The 24893-nt window shown below is 44.1% G+C and overlaps 1 protein-coding gene across 1 annotated transcript in view; it reads left to right on the top strand.

Moving 5' to 3' along the window:
* The window catches only part of MYO10 (myosin X), a 189983-nt gene that overhangs the window by 24793 nt on the left and 140297 nt on the right, over positions 1–24893 (top strand). Inside the window, exon 2 of the mRNA XM_024578421.4 lies at positions 17490–17588. Coding sequence (XP_024434189.2) covers positions 17490–17588 — 99 coding nt within the window. The remainder of the gene's footprint in view (positions 1–17489; positions 17589–24893) is intronic.

Raw genomic sequence — 24893 nt, 5'->3', positions numbered from 1 at the left:
ACTGCCTGTTAGCTCTGGAATTTGGAGTAAGTTCTTTAAGCGCTCTGTGCCTCATTTCTCACATCTGTTAAAGGGGGTCATTATTAGTTGCCCGTGTTGCTGGTGTTAAAATTAAATGAGTTAGCGCATGTGGAGTGTTTAGAACAGAGGCTGGCAGGCAGTCGATGCGTCTGCTGTTACTGTTATTCTCCAGGGTTATGTGGCCAGTCGGGGAATTGGAGTCTGGTCTGCTGGATTCTGAAACCCATGTCCTTGCCTTTTGAATTCTGTGTCTTTCTTGGCCCTGATACAGCCAAAAAGGGCTAAGTCAATATTTGCAGAATGAGTGAGTACATTTGGAATGGTGGTGCTTCTCTAGGTAAAATGAGTTTGCTAAAAGGTGAGGACCTATCTTGGGATTCATGAAGAAATAGAACACCAGGTCAGAGTTCTGGAAAATCCTCTTGTATACCTCAGCCTGGGTTGAAAAAGCAAACAGTTTCTCAAATCAGTCATTTTAAATGAACTCCCACCCATGTGGAAAATATAGCCTCATGTTGGTCTGGCTCTAGATGCTGCCAGGGGGCCAGGGCACTTGGGGCTGGGGTCGTGGTGGAATTCCTGCGCCCTTTCTGCAGTCTAGAAAAATGAGTCTGGCCAACATTGGAGGCTGCACGGTGGGGCTGGGCAGTGAGCGGACCAGCGCCTGGGTTCCAGGGTGAGCAGGGACCGACTTCTCATTGTCGGCACTCTAGAAGAGGGTGGGCGTTGGTAGGTAATTCAGGATAATGAGGGGTTTTAGGGTATAGCTATCACTTGTAATATTGATTTCCACAAATGTGAACCCCAGAATCTGTAACACCCGTCTTCTCACCCATTTAAATGCCATAGAGGTAGGCTTAAGGAAGTGAGTTGGACACAAATTGTCAAGGTCATTGTTAATAGGACAGGGCTAATAAAAGACAGATGCACTCTCCTGGCAAAGTGTCCAGGTAGGTGGAGTTCATGCTGAAGTCCACTGTGTTCTTGGGCCTTTGTTATGAGTCTGTCCTTTGTCCTTCTGTCTCTCCTGGCAGAGGTGGTCCTGGCCCCCATCTAGTAGGGAGGGCTGGCATTGTAGGAGTTATTTATTTATGTACTGATTTCACTGTCGGGCCAGAGGTGCAGGAGCAGTGATTGATATGGGGAGACAGGCTGGGGCCTGCCGGCGGGGGGGGGGGGGGCGGTGATGTTGATGCCCAGGCTAAAAAGGTGCCTGGGTATCACTGGCAGAGCAGCGGGGAGAGGCTCAGCCTGGCGGAGAGACCTGGGAAAAGTCCAGGTGAGGCCAGCGGGGGAGGCAGGGCCATAGTGTGCACAATCCATGGCCATGGGAAGGGTTTGTGCAAGTGAAAAAGGCTTAAATAAGGCAGGGATGTGGGTTTACAGGGATCACACTGGCCTCTTGGTGTCACATAAATTGAAGAGGAGCAGGGCTGGGTGTGGGAACTAGGGTGGGGGCAGCAGACAGGGGAAGGGGTTGAGGACAGATGGTCTGGCTGGGCCTTTGTCCCTGGATGGCATAGCCCCATGTTTTGAAAAGCCAGTTTGCCTGTCTGAGCTGCTCACCTCCCTGCTGGGTACTGGGGGGACACACACGTCTGTCTGCAGTCCTTCTTCAGGTCCCTGCACTCTGGGCCCCAGGGTAGTTACCCCTGCTGCTCAATGTACTTCCCTCTCTAGCCCATAGCTCATGGAAACCCCAATGAAAAACACATTTGCCTTAGACGGTGCGTATTTGGCCCGCGAGACCCTTTCCCCTTCCTCTGTTGTCACATTAAAAATATCTGGTTATGGTTGGGAGGGGGAGAGGGCAGTTTTAGGGTGAAAGCACATGCTTTCTGCTGCTCAATGTGTAATTAATTGTCTAGTTTTATTTGTCTTAACTCTAAACCACCAATAACTCAGCTAACAAGCTGACATGGGCAATTAAGAGTCCAAGAATTTATAAAACATTGCCGTTGAAATTGCTGTGAGTTTTGTGTTACAGGAAACAGATATGTCTTTCTTCCTCCCTTTGGTGGAAAATGTCACGGGAGTTTATGCACCTAGTTCCCCAGAGCTGCTGTAATCATCGTATATGGTGGGCAGGTAGAAGCTGCACTCTTAGAGCAATTGCAATTTATCACATGCTTTTTTTAATTTCAGAGGTAGGGAAAAAGATTGTTCTTCTGTCACCCCAGGTGAATGTTGAACTAAGGCAGGTTAGGGTGGGGCAGGTGAGGTGATGAGTAACTCATACATACCTTTGCTGGTTGTCATTGGGGAAGTTTATTCCTAAAATGAGAAAAAAACTAAAAGAAGACACTGTCTTTGCTCACATAATGTCTCCAGATTCTAGTGTGCAGAACTTCATGGTCCAGTTCAGTGGGCAATTAAAATATGGCTGTTCTGAAGTGAGATAGACGTTCAGTGAGTTTAAAATACCCACTAGACTTTGTGAATTAGTATGAAAAACACAGGTAAAATTCTCATTAATACATTTTTATATTGATTACATGTGGAAGTGACAATATTTTGCATCTATAGGGTTAAATAACAGATACTATTCAAATTAATGTAACCTGTTTCTTAAAAAATGTGGGTGCCAGAAAATTAAAAGTCCCACACACAGCCTGCGTGAAGTCTGCTGTGAGCACTGGTCTGAAGATGGGCTTAACCGGGAGGCGAGAAGGCCTCAGACAGTGCTGGGAACCACGGAGCAGGGAGCTCCTGGTGGTTTTATCTCCGCAGTCTGTGAGCTGCTGGCGATCGCTCTTGTTGCTCTTACCCCAGGAGAACGACGCATTGCTTCCTTTACTGCTCAGCAGCTCCCGGCCTCCCTGCCCGCCAGCAGTGTTTCTTCGCAGAATTCTGCTTATCTGCCAGCCTGATTAATGACAGCGAGAGGGCACGCCTGCTTGGAGGCCAGCTCTCTCTTAGAACAAAAAGAGTTCAAGGAGTTCTTGAGATTAGGAAGGTCTGTAGAGTTTTAGTGACACTCTTCAAGTGCTTGATAGCATTTGGTGGGTTGCCCCTGATTGTTCTGAATTCTCTGTTAGCCACCGAGAACATTTTGTCCTTGTTGTTTTCAATGATCCACTTGCATTTAAACAAACCTCTGTTGGGGGGCTTTTGCCCTTTTGGCTCTGCCCATCTAAATGATGCTAGATCTTGTGGCCCAGGCAGGATGTCCCCTGGGGAGCCGTCACTGGAGCCTGTAAATAGAGGTGTAGTGGAGATGAATGGTTATGTCTCTGGATTTCCAGTGTCTGTTGACAAACCTCTGTGGCGTTTGTTGGGAGAACAAAGGAGTTTGGACTGTAGGACATGAGAGGCCTTCCAGTTAGTCCGGTGTTAGCAGGAGGGAGCAGCACGTAGAGTTTCTGTGGGAGCTTGTGGATTTATTACCATTTGAAAAGGTGAGTTTTGGGCTTAAACACAGATTTACATGGGTTTATCAAGGGATGCTGATTTCACACACCAGCAGGGCACTTTGCATGTGTCTTGGAATAGGATATTCTGGTGGTCCATTGGAGTATCGGCAGTGGTACTGCAGAATCCCTGAATAATGCTCAGAAAGGACATTTTCTTTAAAAGGGTAAAATTTTAGGTGATATTTAGCAAGTGAGCTTTGTTATAATTTTGTGGGAACTTCTGAAATAATTTGTAAGTGGCCTGTTTTAAAATGACTTTTAACTAATTTGAAACAAATAGGTGGATTGCAGTAACCATTGATTTTTGGAGTAAATAAGTGTAGAGGTGTATGTCAGCATTATATACTAAGTTGCTCAGGAGCAATGCATTCTATTTTGTGACAGACTCTATGTGAGGCTAATGAACCAACTTGATTTTCTTGCTCCTTCTCTCCCTTCCTGGTTTTGCTGGGACCTAATGCCTTCCCCTGCAGAGCAGCCTTTTAGATTCATGGTTTTAAATCCAGTGCTTTTTGTTTCAGCTGGTGTTTGCCTTGTGCAGGGGCCCTTGTTTCCTAGGAGTCACACCAGGGTTGGGAGTCACTGACTGGTGAATGTGTAGATGGAGGCAGGGGAAGGAGCCCCTGGCCTCTACCCCACCTGGGCCTAGAATCGGTTTGGAGCAACGGAAGACACAGCCCCTGACCTCCCCAGTGTGCACATCTGGAGTGGGTCCCTGGGCTCTGCTGAGGTTAAAGGGCTCTGGCACATTTGATTGTGCTGTGAGGTCGGGGATGAGAGCCTCCCTGCTGGGCGTTTCTATCCCTGGATAGTTTCCTGGACGTGCACTTGGCCTGGCATCTGAGTTATGACTTCCTCTGCCTGTAGTTACTTTCCTTTTGTGAGCCTGTACTGCGCAAAGGGCCCTATTTTGCAGGGAGAAGCAGTGGGCCAGGTGGATGGCTGAGGAGCAGAGTCCTGCCTCCTCAGTGGAGTGCTCACCCGGGCCCTGCCTGGTGTGTTTCATCCTCCATCCCGTTCCAGCCTGTCCTAGGGGAGGAGACCCTCTGCATTAGGGGTTCACCATTGTGGGGTTTTATTGCAGGCATGCCCTTGCTCCCAGCCAGGAGTCAGACTTTGTACTGGGGGTGGGGGTGGGGAGTGTGTGTGTGACTTTAATTGTGGCTGCAGTGATAGGGGAAGGATGCAGTGGGTTTGGGGGAGGACTGGACTTCACTCCTAGGAAATTTCCTTTGGTCTCGCTGGGGAAGCAGCTCCTTGGTAGGGTTCAGGCTGTTCTCACCACTGGCGCTTAGTAGTGAGAGGCCTCCTGGGAATGAGAAAGGGGAGCGAGCAGAGGGCCTTTGTGGATCAGGGCCGCTTTGGTGTAGCTGGGGCTTGGAATCCAGGAGCCAGGAAGAACTGGGAGGAACTTTCTTTCAGCTTCGTGTTTCTTGTCCCAATGGGGCCCGGCTACTTTTGGTTGGCAGACCACAGACTTGGGCCCACTGGGCTCAGCTCATTCTCTTGGTCCACCCCTGTGGGATCTTAACCACATTCCCCAGTCCCCGCTTCTGGAAATTCTTGAGAATTTCCAAGTTTTGAGTGACCGAGGGTCTTTTGAACTGAGATGGAATTCAAAGGTAATACCTGCAGATGACTTGGCTCCTGTGTTTTGCTTCTTGTTTTTGTAAAAACATAGTTAGAAAAAAGTCTATGGCATTGCAAGACAATGTAATTTGACCCACAGTTTATTGGTTAGAAGGGGGGAGGCAATTTTAGTCTTCATGGTTTCTAGCGCTAGGTGGGTTCAAGGCTGAGACTTTTTTCTTTCTTGGACTGGACAAAGGTGAATGCCTTCATTGTTCAGTTGTGTGGAGCTGTTAATAGTTTACGGATGGTGATTAAGTTAAGCAGGTTAGCCAAGTTACTGTGTATCTTAGCCCAAGTGGCACTAAACTGATTTGCAGAATTGGACCTTTCAGCTTGAGCTTCCGCCTGCCCGTGGGGTTTGACCTACTCATTCGTCCTTCAGAATCCAGATGTGTGAGGCCTGATCCTTCATCAGCACCCCCAGGCACAGGTAGTCTGTACATATGTATCCCTAGATTCATCCTGTGGCATCAAGTTCAAATGATCTGAACTTCATCTCTGTTAGCCTGCAAGCTTCTGTGGTGTTATTAGTCTTTGGGCTATCTTTGACACAGCGTCTTCCTTGCTCAGTTAGTCAGTGGCCACTTCTGCTCTCCACAGGGCATTTCTGCTTCTCCACTCACCTTTGTCTCATTAACCCCCCACAGTAACTCTACTGGGAGGTAGAGAGTGTGTATAGCTCCTCCTCTGCAGCTGAGGAAACTGAGCCCCATGGTGGTTAATTTGTTCCTGGCCGTGTCCAGATGCAGGAAAGCCAGGATTCCCATTCAGGTGGTTTGACTCCATGAATGGAGCTGTCATTGAAAACCACCATCTGCTAGTCTAACCTTGAAAAAATCCCAGACAGTCACCACCTGAGGGACATTCTATGGATTATCTGACCTGTACCCCTCAAAAACAGTTAAGGCCTTTAATCCAGGAAAGTCTGAGAGGCTGTCACAGACCAGAGAGGACCTAAGGAGGGATGATGATGGGAAATAATGTCATGGAAAAAGGACATTAGAGGGAAAGTGGTGAGATTCAAATGAAGTGTGGAGTTGAGTTCATCCTAATGTACGAGTTAGTGTTCCTTAGTCATGACAGCTATGCCTCAGCAATGCAAAATGTTAACTGGGGGATGTGTGGGGACTTTGTTATCTTTGCAGCCTCCCTGCAGCACAGTTTTGGAAGATGCCACCATTGTTCCCTGGGCATTGAGCAGACCTCTGAGGTAGGGTTGGGGGTTGAGAGTGAATTACCACTCAGCCCTCAGCTAGGACGTCTTGCTCTGTTTCAGGTGCTGGAGAGTCAAGGGCAAGTGAAACTAACCCAGCCCTGCCTCCTGTAATACAAGTGATGTAAATTCTAACATAACATCCATCAAATAGGCAAAGCACTGAAATAACTGTTGTGGTGATGTTCTAGGGAAAACACATAAAACCAGTTGGGGTCATTGGCATGGATCTCTTGAGTGAATTGCTTTCTAGATACCTTCTGAAAGTCATGGTATTTGTGTGTGACAAATAATAGCTGAGACTCCGTTGTTTGTAAGTAATAGAAGCACAACCCAAACCAGTGTAAGCTGAAGAGAGGCCTTTCTTGGCAAATGGACTGTGGGAGGGCAGGGATGAGGTGGCCTTTGGGGTAACTGGATCCAGGGGGAGAATGAAGTCGGACATGGGTCTGCTTGTTTCTCTGTGTGGTTGTTTGCCTCTCTTCCTTTCCTTGTTCTAGCTTGAGATATAATTCACACATCATAAAAATTATCCTTTTAAAGTATACAATTGAGTGTTTTTTAGTATATTCACTGGATATTGGGTTGGCCATAGAGTTCATTTAGTTTTTTTCGTATGCTGGCTCTAGTAGTGCTCACTTGTCTTTAACTTCATTAGAAACAATTTTGTTAGATCGTATTGTGACAGCTGTCCTATCAGCATACTTAAAAAAAAATTGGTAAATTTTTGTGCAGCCATTTTAATATTGAAGATAGAAGGAGATATGTAACATTTTCGACGTATTATCCTTTATTATTTCAAGAAAGATAAAACCACAACTGAAACACAAAAAAAAGATTTTTGTACTGTATGGAGAAGGTCCTATCACTGATCAAATGTGTCAAAAGTGGTTCGCAAGGTTTCTTAGTACTATTGACATTTTGGCCAAATAATTCTTTGCTGTGGGGCTGTCTTATGCATTGGAAGATGTTTAGCAGCACCCCTGGCCTCCACCTGCTAGAAGCCAATGGTGGGAGGTGGCCAACATACTCAAAATATCCAAATTGATAAAGTTGTTGGTGAAAATGAGAAATGTGTCTTTTATTTTATGGGAAAAACTAAAGAGACTTTTTGGCCAACCCCAAACTAGTATTAGTGTACACTGCTATGCTAATCTAGCGCATAGTAATATTTATGCAACCATCACCGCTATCTTAATTCCAGAACATTTTTATCACCCCACAAAGAAACCCCATGCCTATTACCTAGTGACGCCTACACCAGCCCTAGGAAACCGGCAACCTCCTTTCTTTCTCTGTGGAGACAGCTTCCGGACATTTCATGCCAGTGGAATCATGCAGAATGTGGTCCTTTGTGACCGACTTCTTCCACTTAGCTTAATGTTTCCAGTGCGCATTCATGTCGTAGCATGGATCAGTTCTCACCCGTCTGATCACCGAATAATGGTCCATCGTGTAGACACACCACATTTTAAAATCTGTTCGTCAGTTGGTGGATGTTCGGATTATTCCTACTCTGGAACTGCAGTGAGCATCTGTGTACCGATTTTGATGTGTGGACATGTGTTTTCATTTCTCTTGGGTATAAAACTAGGAGTGGAATTGCTGGGTCCTATGGTAACTCTGTGTCTAACTTTTTGAGGAACTGCCAGATTTGTCCACAGCAGCTGCACCGTTTTACATCCTCACCAGCAGTGTGGGAGGAGGGGTCTAATTCCTCTACTTGCTCACCAACACTTACCGGTTTTTGATTGGACGGGATTATCTTTTAATCACCTTTTAATTCAGGAAGTATGAGTTTCTGAAAAACATTACTTATTTTTGAAATTTAATAAAATTCTACAAAGGCATTAATTAGTATGTGTGCGACAGCAATGGGAAATACATGTTTTAAGTTTATTTATTTCCCACTGTGTTCTTGGGTCATTCATGTTTACGAAGTACTGACAAACTCCTGTTCTGAGGAAGTTTGTGTATTTTTTTTCTAAAAACAGATGGTAGCCAGAACACAGCCATAATTTCGTTAAATTAATATTATCAGTTTTTGTTTATTTGTGAGGGTTTTTTTTTAAATTATTCATATCAAGAATGGGAAGGGACAATAAACTCTAGGAAATTAGAGGTAAAGGCCTCTGGTGTTACACGCCGTGCAGAGTGCGAACATCTTGTGCTCGTTTTTATGGCTCTTCTGTTGTGTGTCTCCGACTGTTTCCACTGGAAGGGAGAATGGAATGCAGTTCTAAAACCAGCCCTTTCGTGTCTCCTGGAGAGGATTTCCCACTAGTTTTAGTAGTGCTTAGAATTGGAACGGTCTCACGCATTTTATAAAATTTGCAGGTCTTTTCTCCATTTACCTGCTTCTCGTTCTTGTCTTGCTTTACTGCTCCTTATGGTACAGAATGATACCCTTTGAAAGAGACTATGTGGGGAAGGTTTTAGAATGGGCATAGTGTACCTCTAATATACTGTAAGCTCTTAGAGCCGGAACAGTTTTGTATGCTATTGAATCTTGTATAGTGCCTGATACACAATAGGAAGCTCAAAGGTATGTGTGGGAAGCATGGACTTATGGAAGGGTGGCCTGGTGGATGATGGATGGATAAAGAGACGGACAGACAGATGAGGTCAAATGACATATGTATTGAGTGAATTTTAGAGGTGTTGGCTGATTGTTTACGTCCGTTTTCTATTTTCTTTCAAACATAAATGTGTTGGCTATGTGACGGTTGGTTGGCTAATAGATAGAACCATTTGATTTTTGCTCCTTGGATTGTCACATTCCTTCAGTGTTGACATTGTCTTAGCGGCTTAGAGAAGTCTCATTTCTTCATTAAATTTCAGTGTTAAATTGTTTCTTGGATTATATTTGGTCACCGTAGTTTAACTGAAAAGCTGTTTCAAGGAATTGCAAAGAATGTAGGAAAAATCAGATTCTGAAACCAGAACTGAATCAGTTGGCAAGTTGGACCCCTATACCCGTGGGAATAAACTCTTCACAGAATTGTAAGTTCATAATTTAGGCATCTTTCCATTCAGCCTCATTTGTTTCTGTTTTGGTTTGAATTGGGAGTTGGGGGTTGCCGATGAGTCTTTGCTAGATATAAAAGTTAGTTTTTTGTTGGTGATACCTTTTTCCATTTTCTTTCCTCTTTTTTTCTCCCTTTCTACAATCTACTCTTCATATAGTTTTCGCAGTGTCCTCTGCAAAGCCACTGAGAAGGAAGCCGCCCTTCTCAGTAGCTGGTAGTGGTGACAGGGTTTGACCTTAGGGGCAGGACAATGGGGAAGAATGTTGGTGCCGTGTGATCCTTCTCACTGAGTGCCCTGGAGACTGGAACTGTCTAAAGACCTGGGGTGAATTGTCTGTGAACTTTATAGTAATGCACGCAGATAGGCCTCAGGTAACTACCACACTGTTTTTCAGGTGAGTTTGTGAGGTAGTTTGGGACTCTACACGTCTTCCTATGAAAATAGTGCTATAAATGATCCTAGGCCCATAGGCTAGCCCAAGAAATAATTATGCTGATGATGACATAGCCCAAAGCTACAAATATATGGTAGAGGCAAGTAGTCGGAACACATTTCTTATTTAAAAAGGAATGCCATTAAAGATGGCCATTTCTATAAGCCATCCTTGGAAATAACAACCCAACACTTCTGCTAGAAATACTAGAATTTCTGCTAGATTTATGCTTATGAGTGCTGAAGCAGAGTGTTGTCAGCACGTTTTCCTCTGGAATTTAGGGTGGCATCGTGTCTGGTGGGGGCAGCACTGTTGTTGGGGGGTTGCCTACACAGGAAACAAACACCGTCACAGTCCTGCAGTCAACAGTAAAATGGTACAGACTTGGGGTCCTCACACCACCTTTCCAACATTATGGGCTGTAGGCCTGCAGTTTTATTACTTTTTCCTCCCCAACAGTTAGGGCTGGCCTCAGCACCTAGTTGAGTTCTGTGTGCTTTGAGGACACACCCTGTACCAGCCCACGTTCCATTCAGAGCCTAAGAGTCCCTGGGCTGACCTGAAGCATTCCTGTTTGGAATCTGATACAGTCTGTTAGTACTGATTGCTGGCTCAGATCTAAAAACCTGCAGTCAGGCAGGCCGCAGGCGGGAGGGAATGAGTCAGGAGAGCACTCAGCCTCGTGCATCCGCACTTTTTGCGTGCTGTGCAGCAGGGGTAAAAGGACCACCCACTGCTGTGGGGAGGCTCTGGCACAGTGGTGCCTGCCCTCTTCACTTTATTTCTAGCCGCCCCCACCCCCCGGGGGTGGCTGGCTCCACGGGGAAGAAGCTTAGGTTGGGCCTTCCCCTTTAATTTCTAAACCTCCTGGTTCTGTCCCCGGCCAGCAGTACTCCCTTGTCCCCTCTGCTTGTGTTCACGCTGCATTTTTCATACTTATTTCGTAGTGTGATTATGTTGTCTTTTCATCCTCTCTGCACCTTTTCCAAGCTTTCTGAGTTTTGTGTTGGGGTTTGCAAGCACTTCAGGTTGAAATAGCTCCTGAGGTGAAAAAGCACAGTGGGCAGTTCAAATCATCTTCATAAAAACATGACAAGTCATTTCTTATGAACATTCAAGTGCATTGGACAAACAAACAAACAAACAAACAAAAAGAACACAGCCCAGTGGGCAGAGAGAAGGAACAGGAGGGTCCCTCTGGCACCACCGTCAGACCAGTTGCCTCCAGGACATTTTTCCTTACGTTTGCCAAACGGTTTGAATCCTATCGCCGAATCGTATTGCAGAGTTGCTCCCTCCTTTCTATATGCTCTCAGTTTAAAGTCACTGAAAATTAGAGCTGTCCCAAGTACACTGTGTCAGGGCCGATTCTACTTTGGGGGGTTGTGGACATTCCTAGAATTTACAGCAGCGTCTGCTTTCCATTAATTAGGTCCTGGACAGTGAATAGTTTTTGAAAACTCCTTCAGAACTTGGTATTACTCTAGATCAGCGGTTGTCACCTGGGACATCCTCTCACCCCCAGTGTAATTACTTTTTCCAAAATGTCAATAATGCCGAGGTTGAGAAGCCAGCTTTAGAACTTTGAATCTTGTAAAAGCCATCTCCATGTCCTTTGAAGTAGATGTTAGTAATAATGATTAGGAAAAAATAACATCTGCTAAGTTGAAAAGGTATGCTACTTCCAGCAGAGAAAAAAAATGACAGTAGAAGAGGAGAGATCTCACTTACATGTGGAAGCTGGAAAAAAGAAGCCAAACTGATAGATGCAGAGGCCAGATTGGTGGTTGCCAGAAGTGGGGGCGGGAGAAATGGGTGGAGAGGGTCAAAAGATAGAAGCTTCCAGTTGTAAGTCCTGGGATGTAAAAATGTACAGCCTGGTGACCATGGTTAATAACACTGCGTTGTATATCTGAAAGCTGCTACGAGGTAGATCGTAAAAATTCTCATCACAAGAAGAAAGATTTGTAACTGTGTGGTGGTGGGTGTTAACTTGATGTTTAGTGGTGATCATTTTGCAATGTGCACAAATATCGACTCATTTTATTGGATCCTTGGAACTAATAAAATGTTATGCCATTTGTATCTCAATTAAAAATAAACAGGAGAAAAAGTGCTATTTAAATCCTCATTGAATCCTAAATACTGTAATATATGATCCACATCCAGGGTCTGGAATTTAGTACCATTCACAACATAGATCGCTACCCCCGCCCCACCACCACTCCCTAGCCTTCCACATGAGATGTCTAAGCCAGATTGCTTCTTTACTAAGTCACTACAGGCAAAAAGATAGGAACTTTCTTGCCCTGGCCACGTGGCTCAGTTGGTTGGAGCATCATCCTGTGCACCAAAAGGCTGCAGGTTTGATTCCGTGTCAGGGCACATACCTAGGCTGCAGATTTGATCCCTGGTCAGGGTGTGTGCGGGAGGCAACCAATCGATGTTTCTCTTTCATATTGATATGTCTCTGTCTCTCTCTCTCTGTCTCTCTCTCTCACACACACACACACACACACACACACCTACCTGTCTCTACCTCTCCCTTCCTGTTTCTGTAAAATCAATGCAAATATCCTTAGGTGAGGATTTAAAAAAGAAAAAGGATAAGAACTTTCTTTTGGCTCCTCGATTTACTCCACATTTATATGATCTTTTTAATTCATCCTTTACAAAATTATTTGGCCTCTTTGTCTTCCAAGAAAAAAAAGGCAGATCACATTTCAGGACCAAATTGTGACTTTATCATGTAGGTTGTTGGAGCATCTGGAGCCATGGTGTTTAACATAGGCCACGTAAGCAGCGGTGGGACAAAAGTAGGTGTGGCGTCCTGTCCTAGGTCTGAGACCAAGTTGTGTGTTTTGCTAAGAAATATTCTCTTTTCCATGAATCTGTAATTAGAACATGCCACACAGCATGGTATTTAAAGTTCATTATCTCCTTTTAGGGTTATGTCCCTACCTTATTTTTAAACTTAATTTTTTCAAAGTTCAGGAAAATCAATTTTAAAATCAAAAGACAAATATAGTTTTTCAGAGGGCACTAGGAGGTTGAAATCTCTCTGGTAGTTTTGTTTTTATCTTCTTTACCTGAAAGTAGGTAATAGTAAGCATTTCTGTGCAAAGGGCTACTTTCATATAAATATTTTAGGCTTTGTGTAACTACTTCACATAGCCGTGGGAGGAGGAAGCAGCCAGGTAAACTTCCTTGCCCAGGGAGGCACTGCAAGTCACAGGCAGTTGGCTGGGGATTTATGATTGAGTCCATGAGACAGTAATGCAGGCTACACCTCACCTTTGGATTCCCTTGGGCAAGTGTCGTGTGGTGTCTGAGCTCCTCGGTCTATGTGAGTGGAGAGCAGAGACTTAATGAATTCAACACAGAACTGTTGAGTTTTAACACACCCTTACAATTAACTGTTATGGGCTTCTTCTTTTTTTTTTTTTTTTTTTTGTATGTTTCTTGATACCTCCATCACTCAATTATAGAGACATGATTGGTTTTTTTTTCCTATGGGGAATAGTTAAGAATGTTCATGTACAGTGGAGATAATATAAACTAAGAAATTGTTTAAATGATTTGAAACTACCAAAATATAGTTACATACAATAATATGCACCCATTATAGGTGCACGTTGAATGAGTTTTAGTGCACTTACACGGTTTTAGAACAGTTCCATCATCCCCCAGTGTTCCATTCCCACATTCGCAGTCACTGTCCCTCCCATCCCTAGGACCAGGCAGCTGTTCTACTTTCCAGTCTACAGCTTTGCCTCTTCTGAAAACTTTGTGTAAATGGAACCCTATGTTATATACTCTTGTGTGTGAGGCCTCTTTCATTTAGCATGTTGTTTCTGAGATTTATCTTTATTTGATGATTCTGTCGGTGATTCACTTTTATTACTGGAGTTCCACTGTAGGGATTTATCACATTTTGTCCCTGTACCAACTGATGGACATTAGAGTGATTTCTAGTATTTTGATTATTACGAATAATGCTGCTATGAATATTTGCATGCAAGGTGGTTAAAGATTTTTCTGTTGAGTAGATAGATATCTAGCAGTTGAATTGTTGGCACATATGTTAAGATTCTGTGGCAACATCTTTGTTTCACATCCTCACTACTTTCTCCACATTGTCACCAAGACTTGGTACAGTCGGTCTGTTTTATTGTAGCTAAGAAATCATTTGTTGGCAGTGGAAAGCGGAACCTCTGTGAACCTCACTTTTGAAGAAGATGGGATTTCTTGCCTCCCTATCTTACAGCGTTGCCGTGAAGATGGGAGGAGAAGGAAATTTATGTGCAAGAGCTTTATAGTGTAAAACTGTTCCTGCCAGCATGGGCAGACAAGTTCTTAGGGTTAAATTTAACACATATCCATCTCAGAGATTAAGATGAAAACTTGCTCAAGTTTTAATAAAATATGTATGTTATGGTTGAACTTGTTTTACCTTCTAATGAAGGCGTATCTGACTCAAATCGAGAGCTTTCCCCATATGCCTGCATTGTACATTAAATTATCAGGCTTATTTAACAATGACAGGACATAATGGTTTGCATATGGTGGGCAACTTTTTCTTTCCCACTCAAACTTGGATGGTCTGGTAAATGTCAGCTTGTGACTTCACTTTCGGATGCCTGTGGGTGGCCTCTTTTCTGGACCTGGGCACTTGTGTTCTGTTCTAATGGAAGGGGAGTAGAAAGTTTGAGGGATCAGAGGAATGACCAGGAAATAGTCTGTATAAAAATATTCATTGCAACGGTTTTACTTTGCAATTCTGATATTATGAAAATTGCCAGTTTAAACTTTGTCAAAGAACAAAGGGAGTTTTTACTGTGTTTCCTACCTGGGGAAGCCAGCTGCTGTAGGTAGGGCTAGGGGAACTGGCCCACGGGCTCTGGATTTGCTTTTTGGGGCTGGATTTCATAAAACTTGCTTATCAGCAGCTCTTCACACCTGTTGAGAAAGACCTTTGGACTAAGGAAGTTGAACTGTGTGTTCGATCATATATGACTGTGTCAACAAAGGGCTTTGTAGCACTTTCAAATGAAAAGATAAAAAGAAACACAACAAAACTCAAGTAAAAGAAGCTGCATGCCTTATAGCCTCTGGGAGCACTGAGGTTTATATTAATCCTGGTGACAATTTATATTCAGTAATGTTTTATAATAAAATCTTAATTCATCCTTACTAAATAGATAATTTTAATAATTGGGAAATGTGAAGATGAAATCCTTTTTGATTGAAATGATGCAGGTGGTGATCGTAGGAAATGATGCCTTGGACTCAGAGTTCTGGGATGGAGGTCCACTGGATTATTTCATGATAAAAGTTCTCACTTTACGAGACTGAAAATTTCAGTTTGAATGTGGGTGTGTGTACACGCATGTGTGTGCATGCGTGGGTGTAGGTGTTCCAAAGCTTTCAAATGCTGCAGTCTCCAATGTGTGCATTAAAAAGAAGATGAAAAATGTAGCTGAGGCCCTTGGAAATCATTCTCATGCATTACTAATAGTGTGGTTTGGTATGGAATGATATTTGAGAGAGCAGCCTTAGAGGAGGCCTGAAGTAAATGTTCTTTTTGGAAGCAGCTGTTTGCTAATAAAGAATCAGGACTGACAGATAGTTGGTCCTCCCTGTTTCTGGGTGTTTTCGGCATCTCAGCCTGAAGTGGGCATGGGAGATTCCCACTCTTGGGGAGATGGGAACTCACCGCTGTTGCTGTTATGTTTGTTCTTGAAATAAGCAGACTTCAGGATTTATAAACATTTCATATTCATTTCTGATGTTTTTTTCCACCTTAATCGCAGAGGATTTCAACCTCTCTTTGGAAGGGATGATAAAAGAAGGCGGGTTAACAACTTAAAATTCCCATAATAATGAGAAATGGGGTACCCTTGGGGAGGGCCTTGTGTGGGGGTAAAATAGGGGTTGCTGGGAGAGTTGCAGAACTCATACAGGGCATCAGTCATGTGAGTGAATTACAGGGAACATAAGCCCGTGCCCTTTCAACCGGAGGCCTCAGTTACCTTGATCTTCTTGGAAGTGCTTGTAGAATCTCATGCACATGTGGACCTTGCTTCTGGGTTCCCCTCCTTCCAGAGACTCTGGGTCTTGTCAGCTGGCTGCGGATGCCTTCATCGAACTAAGGTAACTTACTGGGCGTCCTGAGTAACGGTGTATCAGCACATGGCTTGTGTCCTGGCTGGAGTATTTTAAACAGGGTCAAAGATGGCATGGAGGGAGTAACTTAATTTGGATTTTTATATTTTCTTAAATTTTTCCTCCTAGGAAGGTGAGAGAGAGCAGCAAATGGTTGTATGTGACAACTGGCCACTTAAAGGGACCTCTGCGTTATATTTTAATTGTTGACTGATCTGTTAGTGCACTTGATTCACTTGTGAATTACTTAAAGGAGACAAACAGAGTTGCTGTGGTGTGTGGAAAGAGCATGTGAGCAGGGCTGGGAGAGGTTTGAGACCTGGCTTGGTCACTAACTGTGTTAGACAGGTGAGGACCCAGGCTCTGAGCTTCCTTTCCTCTCAGAGGAGGAGGTTCCTATCCCGTGGAGCATTAGTGTCAGCCAAGGGTGTCATTGGGGCTTTTAGCACGTGACCGGGACACCTGCCTCTGGGCCCTCCATTGCCAGAAGCTACTGTTTTTGCAAAAGTACTATAAAGTGATGTGTTTACTTCTGTTTTACTTATTTCCTGCCAGCTCTCTGTTAATAGTGCAGTAATAACCCCTTAACCTGGAAGTTGAATATACCATAACCAGTGTATTGTAATTATTTCACTTAATATTTCAAATCAAAGCAAAAATTAAGGAGGCCAATAAAATGAGGTTGAAAATTCTATGAAAAGTTGTTCAGTTTAAGTGCTATTTCAGGTGATAACTTGAGTATATTATTTCCAGTTTCATTTTTGTTGGTGTTAGTACAATTGTTGAATTAATTTAATGAGATACTGAAGCTGTCCATCATGTGGGTATACATCATATATCATAAAGATAATTCTTTATAATTGGAATGACCAGTGAATACCCAGTAATTTCTTCAAACTTTTTTACCACTCCTCCTTGGAAATAAATAGTTTTTCTGTGGTGAAATCAAAGGAAGAGGATATTCAGCATTGAAAGCTAAAAATATGTTTATCATTTCATTTCTCCAGTGGGGAAATAAAAAGTGGAAATGAAATCAGTGCCACCCAAAATGCCCTTGGTTAAAACAATGGGATCTGGAAATTGTTAACCTTTTAGGTTACAACCCCAGACTTTGGAGTGCATTAGGTATCTGGTGGAATCCTACCAAAATTCTTACCAGTGGATTGGGTTCAGATATTTGCTAAAAAGTTAGTTCCTCTCTTGGAGAGTCTAGTTGGCACATAGATTTGCTCCAAGTAGGAAGTCAGTGGAGTGTTCTAATGCCCTCCTAGGTCCAAGTGGGCAAATGCGTGGGGCTTGGACCTGGGAAATGCGAGCTCCCAGGTCCTGAACAGTTCTCAACTTGGGGTGGAGCAGAGTAGTAACCTGGGCAAGTTCGTGGTTTCTGGCACACTTTTCTATAGTAAAGGCTGTGTTTGATGCCTTCTGAAGAGTCATTCTTTGCTTGAGAAGAACATTTGGGTTTCAAAAAGTTTTTCCCTTGAAGGAATGTAGTAGTCATAGTAATCTTGAAGGTGGTGTCTTGCCACAAAATGCAATCCAAACTCATCATTCAATCCTGTTTGCTTTGTTTACATTACAGGGAACACGGGTCTGGCTGAGAGAAAATGGCCAGCATTTTCCGAGTACTGTAAATTCCTGTGCTGAGGGTGTCGTCGTCTTCCGGACCGACTATGGTCAGGTGAGCAGAGTCCCGTAGGCTTTGTGACGTCTGTGTTCCCCTTCCTTAGAGAGGCTTACACAAGGGCAGTGTGCTCACTCCCCTGCTCCCCAAACCTTAAACATTTTTCCTAAGTGGCAAAACAAAATTCCAAAAGGAATGTGTAGTGCTCACCTCGACTGTGTGAGAGAAGCAATAACATGCCCCCGAGTGGAGGCCAGAAAGCGCTCCAACCAGCACGGGACAGAAGAGCACTCCACTTGGCCGGTCTCCTTCCTGGGGATCTGGTCCATGAATCACAGCATGGAGTGCAAGCAGCTTGAGGAAAAGTCTGAATGTATTGATACTTGCTAATTGGCTTCATTACCACTTGCCCTTAAAATTCTAAAACCCGCGTAGTATATTGGAAATACTGGCTTGCCAGTGAGGGTGCAGTGCGGTGGTGTCCTGATCCCGGTAGGAATTGGGCTGACCAAACCCTCCACCTGAGCTTGCCTGTCCACTCTGTTAAACAACCGGAGAAGTTCCTTCTGTCTGTGGGAATTCCGCTGCTCCTGGTTCTCCGTTTGTTAGTGTAAAACAAATGAAAAGCCATATCACTGGAAGCAGAAATGCCGTGTTACTCCAGAAACTGGCTCATTGATTGTACAGTTGACCCTCGAACTACATGGGTTTGACCTGCATGGATTTGCTTATATGTGGATTTTTTTCAATAAATATTGTAAATGAATTTCCTCTTATGATTTAATAACACTTTTCTCTGGCTTACTTTATTGTAAGAACACAGTGTATAATGCATATAAACATACAAAATATGCATTAATGGCCTATCTGTGCTATTGATAAGGCTGCCAGTCAACAGTAGGCTATTAGTAAAGTTTGGGGGAATCGCAAGTTAAATGCAGATTTGACAGTGCAGGGGGTTGGTGCCTCTCACATGTTGTTCAAGGGGCAACTATATGTGGCTGATTGTGGAAGGAGCCCAGTTTCTCCATTTTATAAGGAAACTGAGTTTAATATTGCAAATGGGTCTCTCCCTCAGAGGCACATACTGAAATTTAAAGCCCAAAGAAATAAAAGGATGTCATATGCCAGCATTTAAAACAGACGGTCTCTGACTCTCATTTGTAAGTTGTGCAGAGAACGGAAGCCACAGGGTCAGTGTTGTGTAGTTCGAGGCAGACAGGCTACTGGGTTCTCACAACCTCTTAGCCCGATGATCCCCTTGGTGTGGTGCCTTTTTCATTTCTTGGCTTAATGAGGAGTGATTCACCAGGCTATTTTGCAATTCCTCAGTTTCTTTTTCATCTAAGTTTTGAATGGCTCTTTAGTATTTATCTGGTGGTGAAGATACAGCTGTGTTTTGTAGGTACAGATTGGGGGCGGGGCGTTAGGGAGGAGGTGGTGAAGAGCTCACGGGCCTAACAGCCTTCCCGGTGTGGGCCTTGCACTGCTGCCCAGTCTGGTTTCTTGCCCATCAGGTTCTCAGGTGGCACCATATGACCTATAAACGAAGGGCTGACTAAAGGACTTCTGCTGAGCTTAAGGGTCAGGCCCTGCGCGAATGTTTTCAGTTCCCATGCAGACAGAGCTGGTCAGCAGCTTTCTTTGGTCTTGCCTTGACTCTGCCTGGGTTCCCTTCTCACTGTCCCCATGAGTTCAGCTCCTGTCAGGCCCTGTGCATTCTTCTCAAGATGACATAAAAAAGGAAACCAGACTTAGTCCGTGTACTTGATTTGACATAACTACTAAAAGTATTGTAAAATAGATTTGTAATGGAATTCTTTTGGTGGTTGTTGTTGACTTATCTTCTAATCCCAAAGGTATTTTTTTAAACTTTTTTCCTTTTTTGGAAAAAAAAATGTGGTAAAAAAACCCCTATAACATTAATTTATCATCTTAACCACGTTAGGTGTGCAGTTCAGTCATGTTAAGGAGACTCCCATTGTTCTGCAACGGAGCTCTAGAACCGCTTCATCTTGTGAGACTGAAACTCTGTACCCCTCGAACACTCATGCCCCATTTCCGCTCCCCCAGGCCTTGTAACCCCCTTTCTACCTGCTGTCTCTGTGCTTTGACTATTTCACATACTCCATATGAGTGGAATCGTACAGTATTTGCCATTTTTTGTGACAGGCTTATTTTTGCTTAATAGTCTAACGTTCTAAGATACCTTCTGTTTTGATCTACGCTTTGCTTGGCAGAGGTTTCCAATATGGCACCTTCAGCAGCATTTTGGTGACATGCCTGTGACGGTCTACGCCGGCAGTCTATGCCAAGTGAAGACACTGCCAGCCCCGGTTGATGGGCAGCTCTCGGCGAGGCCAGGGCAGTGGAATGGGATGGTCAGGGCAGTAGGTCTGTTCATTCTTGACAGTATTTGTGGATTGTGGGTTTAGAAAAAATGAAACTAGAATAACGTGTACTTAAATATGAAAACGAATCTCAACTGGGACTTCTAATTTTGAACTGGTCTTCAAGTACTTGGTCTTTATGTTGTCTGCCCAGTCATTCCCAAGTCTAACAAAGTGTAATTCACTGGGTGATTGGTGTAGGAATTGCAGGGTTACAGGGGTGTCCAACCTGCGGCCCAACACAAAACTGTAAATTTACTTAAAACATTATGAGAGTTTTTTTTGTTTTTGCTAGTGTTTGTGTATTGAATGTGTGGCCCAAGACAACTCTTCTTCTTCCAGTGTGGCCCAGAGACAACAAAAGGTTGGACACCCTGAGAAAAGAGGCAAAATTGAAAGAATCGTGCTCAGACTAGGATCAAACACTAGCAGTGGCCAAATGACTCCGGTTTCTTTCTCCCCTGACCTCATCTTCCTCCTTATGTCCCAAGTTCACCGTGGAGCACCAGGTCTAGGTCACCGAAGATCAGGAAAAGTTCATTACCTGGCCCTGGTGCCCAGGACAGGAGTGCCTGCTTTTTAACTGCCCCAGAACAAATTCTTGAAGAAATCAGGGTCAAAGATGCAGAGCATGGCCTTGTCCTAGTCAAGCCCATGTATGGTAGCTTTTCAAGGCGTTGGCTAATTTCAACCCCGTCTGGTATGTTATTAAAGTGTGTTGAAACTTGGTGTTTCAGGGGGCAGAGAGGAATGGGGATTTGTTGTTTAATGGGCACAGAATTTCAGTTTTAGAGGATGAGAAGGTTGTGGGGATGGATGGTGGTGATGGTTGCACGACAGTATGTACGGACTTAATGCCAGTGAACAGTACACTGAAAAATGGGCCCCGGGCCAGGTCGCCAGTAGGGGGCGTACGAGAGGCAACCACACATTGATGTTTCTCTCCCTCCTTTCCCCCCTCTTAAAATAAATAAGTAAAATCTTTTTAAAAATGGGTAAGATGGTGAATTTTATATTTGTATGTATATTTTACCACACACACACACACACACACACACACACGCACACAAAAGTTACTAGTGTTCGAAGTCCGATGGTCACTGGTAAAACCTGTCAAAGGGGCATTTTGCTGTATCTTTAAAAACAATTTCGGTGAAATTTGTATGTTGTCAAAATATAACTTCTCCGAAACCCTTCGGTTTAGAGGTCTCAAACCTTAACTGTCCACAAATCACCTGGGGGTCTTCTTCAGATGCCAGTTCTGATTGGCAAGTCTGGGATTTGGCCTGGGGGTCTTGCCTTTCTCACAAGCTCCCCAGTGATGTTGCTGCTGCTGCTGATTCTCAAGCCCAGTTTGAGTCGTGAGGATTTAGAAGACACTCCTGAAAGTCACCTTAGGGTCATGGTTCCCTACAATGAAGGTGGGGGAAGTACTCTCAAACTTCCCACATACCTCACCGGGACAGTCCTTGCAGGAAACCAGGATAAAGACAAGGAGGAGGGCTTTACAGAAAGCTGGAAAAGATTTCTTTGGCCTTTCAAGGCTTTTCTTTTCTTGGTGCCCTTCTTTCCCACAACCATTTTACCTTGGCCATGGCCAGGGTGGTGCTGACTGCAGTGTGATAATCCTCAGGTGGATTAAAAAGCAGTTTTAAAAACCCTGTTTAGCCCTGGAGGGTGAGGCTAAGTTGGAGCGTCGTCCTGTGCCCCGAAAGGTGTGGGTTTGATTCCGGGTCAGGTCACATGCATAGGTTTCGGTTCCGTCCTTGCTTGGTCAGAGTGCGCACAGGAGGCAGCCGATCGATGTTTCTCTCTCAAATTAATAAATACTAAAAGTAAATAAATAAAATAAAATCCTGTTTAGTGTTAAGACCAAGCAGAGCCTTGTGTAACTAATCCTAGAATGGAACCTTGGAGATCCTGGGAGGTAGAAGGTCAGGGTGTAGTGTTTTTTGGTGACAGTACAAAAGGGTGTGTTTTCTTATTTCATTCAGTCTCTGAGAATTTTGCACATTTACTCAAGCTGTTCTTTTTTTTGGCCAGGGAGATAGTTTTAAAGTTCGTTTAAAATTCCATTCTACGTGAAAATTCTAATTATTGTAGGTTGGCCCTAGAAATATGGAGGACCGAAATAGTCCTCTTGGACTCATACTTTACGTTATGCTCACGGGAAAGTATTTGCAGACAGAAAAAGAAATGTGCAAGTGACAGGCTAACACATTTGGTTGAGAAATCTGCATAGTTGTGGCCTCGGGAGGACGCAGCTTATGGGCAGGTCTGCACGTGCCCTGAAACCGGGAAATCACTCACTCACCGTCTTAGATAACAAGCTTTGGACAGAGACTCAGAAGATCCACATTAAAAGGCACCACGGTTCTGCAGGGTGCAGATACGGAGAAATGATCAACTCCTGTCCAGTGCTGTCTTCCAATCTGACCCTTTCTTAACCCGAGAACGTCTTTTCCAGAACATTCATGAGGTACACGGGTGATCACTCTAGCACCTTTAGGCACATTGTAGACCTGAGTAGTAAGTTCTAAATTAGATTTCTCACTTTGAGAGTGAACTGTTATCTTTTCTGAAAAGAGACTAATTTGCTCTGAAACAGCTTAGAAAGATATCAGTTTACCTAATTGTATTTTGAAGGGTCGTTATTTACCTTAGCCCATGGACTTAAGACGATTACTACATGCTGTGATTTTTGGTGGGTTTTCCTTGTGCATTGTCTCTGTATGAGGTCTTCTGAAATATTTTACTGGCAGGAGATTTAATCACCCCAATCAGCAAGTAGATGCCTTCCTCCATGCCCTTTGCTTTTTTGTTTGCAACAAGCATAATTAGACTTTGTTTTCAAAGTGATTCTTCTCATTCTATTAATCCATGGAAAGGCTATTAGATTGCCTGGCACTTTGAAGTCATCCCCCAGGAAAGACTTCCCCAGGCCACATGGGAAACACAGTCCTAATTATTTATAATCACATCTCCCATTGAAAGCTGCTGGCTCTAACGTTTTTGATTTGACCTTCTGGTTTTGACTTGTTGGAATTAATATAAGAGGGACCCAATTTTGTGAAACTTGATAATAGGTTAGTATAGTGATTTTTCATCACTTTTTTTTGTTGTTGTTCATTTGCACACACTTTCTGCCCTGCCAGTTGCTTTTCTTTTGCCTCCCCTCCTCCCACCTCTGCTCTTTTTTGCCCCCATTGGTTCCTTTTTGTGTCCTGTGAATGTCATGTGGATGTGGGCAGCCTTTTGACCTCGCTACACCCTCCCTCTCCACACACCGTGTGTGTCCACTCTGCGTCCTGGAGAAATCTCCCCCCTGGCCTGTTGACTGCTGGAGACTGCCCAGCACGTCTGTCTGTCTCCCATTCTAGAGCTCCACATAACACTGGGACCCACAAATTGTCAGGAATTGGGCAACTCGAACTCTGTGATTTTGACCATAGCCAGGAACAAGTCAGATCTGAGTGCTGAAGGGAAGTGGTGGATCCCAGGTATTCTAGCCAAGTGAAACATTGCATCTGGAAGGAAGCTGACTGTGAAAACTGGCCCCATGGGCCCAGCAATGCCCGCGCTTTTCAGCAGCCAGGGGAGCTGCATTCCAGGTTTCACAGGCAGAGCCAGCTGTTGGCAGAGGCGGCTGCCTGGGGAAAGCGGTCTCTCCCATCCCCTCCTTCTGCAGGAGCCTGTGGGATGTGAGCAGCAGTTGGCCCTGCCCTCACTCAGGTGAGGGGGCCAGCAAGAGGAGACCACCTGGGGCCCCCCGGGGCACCTTACAGCCCAGGAAGGAGTCTCCAGTCTGTGAGTGGTGGTGGAGGGGAAACACCTAACGGGATGAAGATGGAGAAGGTGGTGTATGGAGGACAATATCAGTGATGAAAACGTAGTGCCAGCAGGATTCTTGGACTTTCAGGGCTAAATTCCAAACTCTGGGACAACAGGACAGACTCTTCCTAGTCGACTGTCCTGGACATAATTCTCTTGCTTGTTTTTTTTCTCAATTTTATTTGTGTTGGTTTGGGGTATGCAGCTCAGTGGTTAGACAATCATACTTTACATACATATCTCCTCGATATTTCCAGCGCCCCGGCTAGCACCGCACCCAGTTCTTACATTACTGTTGACTGTAGTTCCTGTGTTTTCATTACTTCCCCGTGGCTGTTCTCTAACTACCAACTTGTACTTCCCGATCCTTAACCCCTGACCTCTTTCACCCAGTCCCCCTTTGCTTGTTTTTTGAAAGTATATTTTTATCCTCTTCTTAAACTTTTTTTATCTCCTTTTCTCTCTGTGAAGGAAAACATTGTCATATTAATGCATGTATTTGCGAAAAATCTTACCCAGATTATTTGTCTTTTGGCTCCTGTGGTCTCTCAAGTCACAGGTGTCCCATATGTTGCAGTCGCTGCTTCCAACCGAATTAACCTGCGGGGTCTGGTTGAACCATCTGAAATTGCCATCTCTGTAGGATGAGAGCATTGAGTATTGGCAATGTCATGTGGTTCCGCCTAAGAACATGTCAATAGTCCTTTTTTAATTTTGTATTTCAGCTTATCCATATGTTTATGTTTAAAGATAGAATGTTTGTGATGATGTAAAGTTTAACAAAATAATGCTTTTGCAGGCGAGTTGAGGGGCAAAGTATACCCCTAAAACAATATACAGCCTGGTTTTCGGAGTACCGATGCCGTCTTTAATTCCGTTGTTGTTGTGTCTGTCTAACACCGGTGCCGCTGCGTTCCCTTCGTGGTGTCCACGCTGACGGCTGTCTGAGAGATTGGCCGCGATGGTCTCCGGGGCCATTGCCCCAGCTGGAGCTGAAAGACTAATGAATGAATATGTAACGTACTTTTCTGACCTGGAGTTTGGGTTTTCCACTGTTGTCATGTTTGTGTGTGTGTGTTTATTGTGGTAGATATAAATCACGTAAACTTGACTATTTTAATTGTTTTAAGTATTTAATTCA

Source organism: Desmodus rotundus, chromosome 1 (genome assembly GCF_022682495.2).
Source record: "Desmodus rotundus isolate HL8 chromosome 1, HLdesRot8A.1, whole genome shotgun sequence".
NCBI classification, from domain to species: domain Eukaryota; kingdom Metazoa; phylum Chordata; class Mammalia; order Chiroptera; family Phyllostomidae; genus Desmodus; species Desmodus rotundus.
Note: the sequence above shows the minus strand (reverse complement) of the source record. Positions and strands in the feature narration are given on the sequence as shown.